Source organism: Megalobrama amblycephala, linkage group LG2 (genome assembly GCF_018812025.1).
Source record: "Megalobrama amblycephala isolate DHTTF-2021 linkage group LG2, ASM1881202v1, whole genome shotgun sequence".
Lineage (NCBI taxonomy): Eukaryota > Metazoa > Chordata > Actinopteri > Cypriniformes > Xenocyprididae > Megalobrama > Megalobrama amblycephala.
Window position 1 is genome coordinate 16160350 of NC_063045.1, and position 10696 is coordinate 16171045.

At 36.2% G+C, this 10696-nt stretch overlaps 1 protein-coding gene across 2 annotated transcripts in view; it reads right to left on the reverse strand.

Annotated features, from left to right (window-relative positions):
• Nucleotides 1-349: 349 nt before the first annotated feature.
• The window catches only part of tle5 (TLE family member 5, transcriptional modulator), a 40783-nt gene continuing 30436 nt past the window's right edge, over nt 350-10696 (reverse strand). Inside the window, exons 5-7 of one of the 2 annotated variants that reach the window (XM_048183080.1) lie at nt 8186-8248; nt 7945-8019; nt 350-4193 (exon numbers count right to left, since the gene is read on the reverse strand). In XM_048183080.1, coding sequence (XP_048039037.1) covers nt 3966-4193; nt 7945-8019; nt 8186-8248 — 366 coding nt within the window. In that variant the 3' untranslated portion in view covers nt 350-3965. Of the gene's footprint in view, nt 4197-7944; nt 8020-8185; nt 8249-10696 lie in introns of both variants that reach the window. The other variant, XM_048183079.1, reaches the window with a different exon arrangement.

Sequence of the window (10696 nt, forward strand, 5' to 3'; positions counted from 1 at the left end):
TAATGCAAAACAACAAATTATTAACTTTATATTCCATTATAGTAATGAAAATTTGTTTTTGTTTTTCTCCATCAAAATTAACATGACACACAACAAGTGTACTGCAACAATATTACTACTACAACAACAACAACAACAACAACAACAAAAACATCTAAAGATATAAATTACTAACTTAATATAAGCTTAATTTAAATTTGTGGGGGGCTTAAAATGAACATTAAAATTAAAGCTGCTGGTAGATTAAAAAAAAAAACCCATTTTTTTTCAAGAAATTATCATCATACCTGTAATCCCAAATCCAACAAGGACACAAAGAACAAAAATAAAAACACTGACATTGTCTACATTGATTTGATTGATTTTATTTGTAAGGCACCAGAAGCATTTCCTTACTGCAGAAATTTCCATTTATGTATAGTAAATGTTTATGTACTTTGTTTTAATATGGAATGAAGCTATTTTATAACACAATTATTTTTGCACTGTAGGTTGTACAATATACATAAAATTAGGAGTCAAAAAACAAACAAATGAAAAGACTTTTATAAAGCACAGAATGCTTACAATGCTTGTAAGAAATGTCAAAAGGCAAGCAATGAATTCTGGGAGGAGAGGGCTGTCGGGGGTTCAAGAAGGAAAGAAAGGATGATGGGGCGACAACCTGTTCTCAAGTGCCTCACAAGTTAAGAGTCCTCTAAAACACAGACGTATCATTCAAGACTGACACGAAAGCATCCGTTTGCACATAAAGCTTTAGGTCTATGTATAACGTACACATACAGTACACCGCGGCCCACCTTTATAGCAAAACACTTTGCATTTGTCTAGATCTGATTTTGAACTCTTAACATTTTACGCAGCGACCACTACTTTTTGTCCTTAAAAAAAACAAAACAAAACAATAGATTTGAGCATATGTAGCAAGCCACAAGGATAAATCCTGGCACTTCTATCATAAATACACTGGCAGAATCGAACAGAAAACATTGTACCAATAAAAAATGTGAGCACATTTGTTTTGAAAGCACTACGATATCATTAGGTGGCCTTTAATTTATGTTTTCTAATGTTGGCACTGCCATAATTCTGGCATTTAACTGAAAAACAGTGCACCGTCTCATTAACACAAGTTTAGGAAGCAGCTTAACTCCTTAATCCAATATAGTTTAAACTAGTGCTGTCAAATCGATTATTCGCGATTAATCGCATCCAACATAAAAGTTTGTAAATATATATAATATATACATACTCTATATATGTTAGATGCATATATATACGTATATATACACATACTGTATATTTAGAAACTTTTGTGTTAGATGTGATTAATCGCGATTAATCGATTTGACAGCACTAGTTTAAATGCGTCTACGATTTTGGACAAACCAAATCTAAAGCATCCAGACAATGACAGTCAAAAAGCATAGACCTAAAAGAAGAAAAAAAGCCGTGATATATCTGGTTTTAATTTCCAGAATAGATCAAAATGAGAAAACAGACTTGAAAACGCAACAATCTATGACTAGAATACTGCTATAGCTGCAAGTTACAGTTATGACACACACAAAAAAAGCTTTTTCTTGATGCATACTTCTAACTGAATAGATGCTAGAACAGTTATTTATTTCGTGGGCATGTCAAAACAAGCATATTTTATATCATATGTCTGCAGAAACATACATAGGACACTTAAAATAGCACAACTCTAAACTGACATGACCCTGAGGGTGTTAGTGTGGACTTGCTATGGACTTACTGCCCCCTCTTGGTAGAATCTCATACTACATACAACAATATCACACCGGGAGACTTTTTTTGAAAAACGCATATGTTTGCATCCTAGCTTTTACCTTAAGACAACTTAAGGAGGCAGTGTGCTATGAATTTCTTTTCTCTTTGTTGGGAGGGCTTGTTATACATCATGCATATGATTTCACATACTTCCTTTTTCTGTAGTGCGATCAAAACAATGACTTTTTTAAAAGAAGGTGCTTCTAATTTTTCAAATACCTTTCTCTTACAACTTACCTTATAAACAAAACAACATGACTTTAACCATGTAGACATTCAACATTACTATTAAAAAAAAAAAAAAAGACCAAAAATATCTTTTAAACAGCATCCCTTTTCACTTGGTGAGCAGGTTAGCTAGCTTCTCAGAGGATTCATCTAATATTCTCTGTCTAAGACAGCACAACACAGCTTCCAAACACATTAGAAATCAGGCAAGCAGGTAGATAGATATACAGTACGTTGAAGGGCCTTGTAGAAATGCTCTTTCTTCATTTCAACATTATTCATCACGTTTCATCAAGCGGTTTGAAAGGACAGTTCACCCTAAATTGGAAATTCTGTCATCATTTACTCACCCTCATGTTGTTCCAAACCTGTATGACATTATATTTTATGTTTTTGGGCAATGTTCAAGCAATGTTTTGAAGCTTGACAGCTTTGGTCCCCATTCACTTTCATTGTATGCACAGGAGCAGCTTGGACATTCCTTAAAACACCTTTTGTGTTTCACAGAACAAAAGCAAGTCAAACAGGTTTGAAACAACAGGAAGTAATTTACTCACCCTCACGTCATTCCAAATCCGTATGACTTTCTTAAGTGGAAGACAAAAGGAGATGTTTAGAGCAATATCCAAGCTGCTCTTTCCCATACAATGAAAGTGAATGGTGACCACAGCTATCAAGCAAAATTTCCAGTGAATAATTCCAGTGAATGGCTTCAGATCACTTGGAATGTAATATAGGAGTCACGTGGACTAGTTCTGTGATGCTTAAATAGTTTATATTTTGGTCCCCATTCACTTTCATTGTATAGAAAGGAACAGCTTGGACATTCCTCAAAACATCACCTTTTGTGTTCCACAGAAGAAAAGTCAAACAGGTTTGAAACAGCATGAATATTTGATCACCTTTACTCATTCTCATGTCAATCTGTAAGACTTTCTTTTATGAAGTGCAAAAGATGTTTTTTGAGGAATGTCGGAGCTGGTCTTTTCCATACAAAAAAGAAAAGAAAAAAAGAAAAATGGTGACGCTATCAAGCAAAATTTCCAATGAATGAAACAAATGTCTTCAGAACATTTAAAATATATGGACTAGGATTTTTTTAGTCACTTATGAAGCTTAGAGTGTGTCCATTCACCAGTGTGAACATTCTTCAAAACGTCTCCTTTTGTGTTCCACGGAAGAATGTAGGTAAAATAAGGTTGGAACAACATAAAAATGAAACCTAATTTTTACTTGAACTATCCTTTTAAGGTAGGATAGATGCAACAGCCGTGCCTTCGAACAATAACACCGATCCTTTAAACGCTAAATGGATTATGCTGCGGCTAAGTTTTTAGATGCAAAGTTGCTTTTAGTCTCAGAGTTACTGCCTAGGGCCAAAGTGCTTTTGACTCAGTTATTGTAGATTGTAGCTTTAAAAGGTGAAAGATTTTAAGAGGAAGAAAGTGAGTGGGGGAAAAAAACAACAAAGAGGAATTATTACTGAAGGGTCGATGGTCCATTAACGGTCGCACCATTTTGTAGACCATTTCCACAAAGAGCATAAGAAATATACAATTTTATATATATATATATATATATATATATATATATATATATATATATATATATATATATATATATATATATATATATATATATATATATATATATATATATATATATATATATTTAGATAGATATATACATACACGCAGGCAAGAAATGGTGTAAATAAAATAAAATCAAGCATCCGTAACACAATAAAAAGGTGGATTGGTATAGATACATATAGAAAGCTGGTGGAATGATCCAGAACGAATGACGTTAGGTATGTGAACACGGTAGCAATTTAGAGGGAAGATAGAAAGATGGAAAAAGAGTGGAAAATGAAGGAAAAGAAAAAGGGGAACAAGTGCCTCTGCTCGATGATGACTGGACGAAGGAACGGGTTTGGCGGGCGACTAGTCGGACTTGTCTCCGTCTTCCTCGCGGTGGCTGTCGGATGTCTCGCGTGTGCTCTTGTCCTCCTTGGCCAGCTGGGCCTGAGAGGCCAGGATGCTGGAGAGGGAGAAGAGGCCGGAGCTGGAGGTGACTGCGGGGAGGCCGGCCGGTTGGCTGAGACCAAGAGGGAGAGGGGTCATGGGCAGCGCCAGCCCCTGCAGCTGAGAGAGCTGGTGAGCCTGGAGCTGCTGCTACACAACACACACATAGTCTTGTTACTTCTGTCATTTCTAACATTTTGTTACACTCTCTTAAGGCGGGTGCACGCCGTGCGATTTTGGTCACGATTTGGTCATCTGAGACAAATTTTGAGAATCCTAAAAGATTTCTATAATCCCAGGCTAAAATCTGTAGTTTTTGATTGCTAGTTTGACATGTTCGCGATGAATGTCAAATTGTCTTGGTTTTTTTAAGACAAGCCGTGATCAAAATGCTAGAGATTTCTTTGTTAGCCACCATTTCAGTCCCATGTGTAATGCAGCTCACAGCCACCGAGCGTGTATGGGTTGATGATGTAAAAGTTTTCAAGCACGCGTCCGTTTTTAATGCATCTTGACTGTTGTACAGTCTGACATTAATGACAGCTGAGATCCCACAGTGTGACATGAGGATCATGTTCGTACAGTCTGACGAACAACAATCGGAAAGGACTATTATAAATCGCACAGTGTGCACCCAGCTTTAGTTTACTTTGCACTTACAACATTACTATAATATATAGTTTCATCTCAAAAGTTTGATTGGGTGAACCTGCAAATTCTAAATTAATGAATCAAATCTATATACACTACCATTCTGAAGGTTGGGGTGAGTAAGATTAAAAGTTTTTTTCAGCAATTGATCAAAAGTGACAGTACAGATATGTATAATACAAAAGATTTCAAATAAATGCTTTTCTTTTGAACGTTCTATTGTAATGGCTGCTGAAAATGCAAATCACAAGAATACATTACATTTTAAAATATATTAAATTAGGAAACAGTTATTTTATTTTTTAATTTTTTTAATTTTTACAAACTTTTGAATAATAGCATCTATTTATTTATTTCACCTATGTTCCTTAGTAAACAGTTATTGCACCATGATTATTATTTATTAAAGACCCCCTGTGGTGAAAATCAAGTTTTTAAAGGGATAGTTCACCCACAAATGAAAATTTGATGTTTATCTGCTTACCCCCAGTGCATCCAAGATGTAGGTGAATTTGTTTCTTCAGTCGAACGCAAATTATGATTTTTAACTGCAACCGCTGCCCTCTGTCAGTCAAATAATAGCAGTGGATAGGAACTTCAACTATAACAGTAAATAAAACTTGCTTAGACAAATCCAAATTAAACCCTGCGGCTCGTGACGACACATTGATGTCTTAAGACACGAAACGATCGGTTTGTGTGAGAAACCGAACAGTATTTATATCATTTTTTACCTCTAAAACACCACTATGTCCAACTCCGTTCAGCTTCCTGTTAGTGAGGTCAAAAAACGCGTTCTGACGACGGAAGTGATGTCTCGCCCATATACTTCAATGAGCGCGAGACAACACTTCCGTTGTCAGAGCGCGATCAGACCTCACACACCGGAAGCTGAACGAAGTTGGACATAGTGGTGTATTAAAGGTAAAAAATGATATAAATACTGTTCGGTTTCTCACACAAACCGATCGTTTCGTGTCTTAAGACATTAATGTGTCGTCACGAGCCGCAGGGTTTAATTTGGATTTGTCTAAGCAAGGTTTATTTACTGTTATAGTTGAAGTTCCTATCCACTGCTATTATTTGACTGACAGAGGGCAGCGGTTGCAGTTAAAAATCATAATTTGCGTTCGACTGAAGAAAAAAAGTCACCTACATCTTGGATGCCCTGGGGGTAAGCAGATAAACATCAAATTTTCATTTTTGGGTGAACTATCCCTTTAAAGTTGTTTATATGTCTATGTAGTGTTTTTAAATATGATTTAAGACAAACCATGTGCAAATTCATAAGTCAGCACCATTGCTGAGTATTTTATGTTTGAAACTGCAGTAAACCAAAGACAGTCTAAAACCCGTGGTTTGAAATCGGTGTTGTTTGTGACGTCACAGACTACCTCGTAACCAATCACAACAACGTGCCGGCAGACTTTAGCATATCATTAACTATGGCTGCTCTGAAGCAGGAAAGTCTCGAGGGAAGCCAGGTTATCCTGGTAAATTTTCTGTTGATATGAAAAATTGTGTAGATTTAGCAATATAGTGAGTCTATTACGATGTTATGATGAACTATAAGCCTTTCTCCACTGACGTTCCGAGTTGCTCAAAGCATTTGTAAGGATACTGATTGTTAGAAGGCAGCTGTCTGACTCTGTCTGAGATGAAGAACAGGAACATGGTTTGTGTAACATTAGCAACACATTATTAGCTGTTTGATAATGTAGTCAAGCAAAAGGCTATCTATATTAATTCATATTAATGAATGACAGAACCGTCGCAAGGGCTGTGCCAAGTGTGCGAGTGCATAGGGGCTTGCGCCAAAGTAAAGTGACAGCTGACTTGAAGTAAAGCCAAAGTAAAGTTCATGTTTTTGTCTGTCGAAATATTTTAATACTATAAAACAAAGCTAAAACAATATTGGTCTGGGCGTGTGCATGTGACCGTGATTCATAATCAGTCAGTCAGTGTGGAATCGCACGTCAAGTTCTGAGAGAGCTATTCAGTCCATTATAAATTCTGATTTTGGCCGCCTCTGGAATGGATCAAACCATAGATATTAGCCTACCTGATAACTTCAAGTAAATACGCTGGAAATCTGCGCTCATTCAAGGATGTGCATTTATTTCATGTACGGAGAAGGCACGGGCACCTGCAGGATTTCATCTGAATGTTTTTTTAAATCTGAACTCCAAAAAGCAACGAAATTGTCAAACATCCATTTAGTGCATCTTCACAGAGGAAAACAGCTGCTTGTTCTCTCCATACTTTCTGTTTTACTGAGAAATCGCTTCAGGTGATTCAGTGAGAGAGCAGTCCAAACAAATGCGAGTGGATTCAGACCGTTTTGCAAAGGCATTTTACCAATTCATAATTTAAAACACAATTTAAGAGTCAGAAATTAAACTGAATATACGAAGCGAAGCAAGCTTTTTTCTTAAATATCCACAACACAAACAACAAATTGCTCGTCACTATAGCAACATTAGACTCTCCGAGCTGGCGTGAGTGAGTGGAGGCGGGGCTAATTTGTATATTCATTGATCTGTGTATATTAAATGAGGCAAGGGTGTAGAGTTACATTCAAGCTATTTTAAGGCAAGACAAATTTTTTTTCACTTTAATTTTTTTTAAATGTCATTTTGGTGATCAAAGATGAGTTTTAAGGGATACAATAATTGACTACAGGGGGACTTTAATATTAATAAATGCAATTAGTTATTGAACACAGGTACTTTTTAAATCATTGCTGTTATTTAATAGGGTCTTTTATGTTTTATTTAATACTCTATTAATTGTGGTAAAAAGTTACACTGCATATCCTCTCATGGCTTTATTTTATTTTATTTATTTTTTACTGTCAATGCTGTTGCAAAATGAATGTAGTTATCGACATGCACTGCAAAATATTTTTTGAAGTTGTAAATAAAACAAAGGTTATTTGTGTACATTTTACAAGATAATACTATTTAGTCTTTCTACTTCAAAATTTTGTTTAATTTAATGTGTTACTTACTATCTCTTTGTAGTAAATTTGTGAAATTTACTAGCAATTTCTCAGTGAAAATTGTTCCTATACTTTTTTTTTTGAGTTAACATATTCAGAGAGCCATATAAATGCACAGCAACAATGCACAAAAATAATTAATAATGGATTTCTTTATAAATAATTAGACCATAAACTCATTCAGATGCATTTCCATAAACATCTGCTATCTGTATAAACCTGTGTGTCGCCCACATGAGCCCGTACCCGTATGATGGAGTTCATCTCTGGTGGGGTGACCTGTTTGGCTCTCTCTATTGCCCCCAGAACCTGCTGCTGGTGCTGAAGAAAAAAAAACAACAATCACAATCACATCTCATACTATATGCTCCTTAAGATCCCACATTCACATTAAATTCATTAAAATCAAATCAGACTAACTGAGCATTTAAGACGACATGTAATGCTATAAACTAAAAGCTGAGGTAATGCTGCTATCTCTCTGTACCTCTTGAGACAGGTAAGGCAAGACTTGAGCACAGATCCCATTTAATCTCTTCACGATCTCTGCCTGCAGGGAGAGAGAAACACACACGCACACACGCACACACGCACACACACACACACACACACACACACACACACACACACACACACAACTGCTCAGCAAATTCTTCCCTTTTAAAGTTGTCACAAATCCCTCAGTTATTCAGCTCCAATATAATATAATATAATATAATATAATATAATATAATATAATATAATATAATATAATATAATATAATATAATATAATATAATATACACACGTTTTTAGTTAATAAAACTACTTAAAAGAGATTAATGTGTAGATGGAGAAAGCTCATGTCAGGGAACGTGATTTTTTTCTGAGTACTGAAAAAGCCTGCGAGAGCTTGAGGAAAAAAAAAAAAAAAAAAAAAAAAAAAAACATGCAGTGGGACAAAGAGAGAGGCAACAATAACCCTGTTTCAATAGCCTGCCATGCTGACACTTCATACAGCATGCAGGGGAGAGAGAGAAAAAGTGAGATGACTGCATACCAAACACTGGCATGCCTTATTCTTTGCATTCATGCCCTGTATTTCTCTCTCGCACACACTCTTCCATGGATGACTGACTTTTTAAAAACATATTTCACCTGTGTCACATAAAGGGGCAGGGACTGATTAATTGTGTTCTTGAGACTGACTGCAGCAGTGGCAGAGGCAAAGGCACATGCTTAGATTACGACGTCCATCTAACCACTAACTGTCTGGCACATACAGATGACACTATAGACATTAGAAGCTTCTATAGATCAACACTTATTGGAGCATTTCTCATTTTGTTGTGGTTTGGGCTCTGCATGATTCAAATATACTCATTTATATACTTATATATCTGTAATGCAAAGCTGAATTTCAGCATCATTACTCCAGTCTTCAGTCAATGATCCTTCAGAATTATTTTTTATTACTTCTTTGTGATGGAGCCATGAAAGTCTTAGAAACGCAATCCATAAATATCAAAACAGGTTTAAAAAAAAGGTTCATTCTTATAGACCAGCTGGCCATCAGATGTGTCCCATATTCATTCAAAATCTACCAGCTATCACAGCCTATAAAGTTTAATCAAATAGTATACCATGAATAAATAATTGTCATAGATTTTTGGGTGAACTAACCCTTTAACAATTAAAAATCTGTCATCATTTCCTCACGTCGTTCCAAGCCCATAAGACTTGTTCATCTTCAAAACACAAATGAAGACACTGACAGTGCACACAACTACCACTTTGACGCTTCAAAATATTCATAAAGAGATCGATTTAGTCTGAATTTTCTGAAGAGACATGATATAAAATTATACTCTTTATAAAATTAACATTGAATTTAGGCTTTTATTCACATATAAATAATCCTCAGCGCACAACATCAGATATGGTAAACGGAAACTCAATCATGCTTGCTTGACATGCGAGAACCAATGAGGTTCATTCTTGTGTCACAGCATCTTTGAGCTTCCGCAAGAACTAATAAGATTCATTCTCATGTGTTACGCAGAACCATTGAGGTTCATTCTCATGTGTTACGCAGCATGTTTGAGGTTCATTCTCATGTGTTACGCAGCACGTTTGAGATTCATTCTCATGTGTTACGCAGAACCATTGAGGTTCATTCTCATGTGTTACGCAGAACCATTGAGATTCATTCTCATGTGTTACGCAACATGTTTGAGGTTCATTCTCATGTGTTACGCAGAACCATTGAGATTCATTCTGTGTTACGCAGCACGTTTGAGGTTCAATCTCGTGTTACGCAGAACCATTGAGATTCATTCCCATGTGTTTACGCAACATGTTTGAGGTTCATTCTCATGTGTTACGCAGAACCATTGAGGTTCATTCTCATGTGTTACGCAGAACCATTGAGATTCATTCTCATGTGTTACGCAGCATGTTTGTGGTTCATTCTCATGTGTTACGCAGAACCATTGAGATTCATTCTGTGTTACGCAGCACGTTTGAGGTTCATTCTCATGTGTTACGCAGAACCATTGAGATTCATTCTCATGTGTTTACGCAACATGTTTGAGGTTCATTCTCATGTGTTACGCAGAACCATTGAGATTCATTCTGTGTTACGCAGCACGTTTGAGATTCATTCTCATGTGTTACGCAGAACCATTGAGATTCATTCTCATGTGTTACGCAGCATGTTTGAGGTTCATTCTCATGTGTTACGCAGCACGTTTGAGATTCAATCTCATGTTATGCAGAACCATTGAGATTCATTCTCATGTGTTTACGCAGCACGTTTGAGATTCATTCTCGTGTTACGCAGAACCATTGAGATTCATTCTCGTGTTACGCAGCACGTTTGAGGTTCATTCTCATGTGTTACGCAGAACCATTGAGGTTCATTCTCATGTGTTACGCAGAACCATTGAGATTCATTCTCATGTGTTACGCAACATGTTTGAGGTTCATTCTCATGTGTTACGCAGAACCATTGAGATTC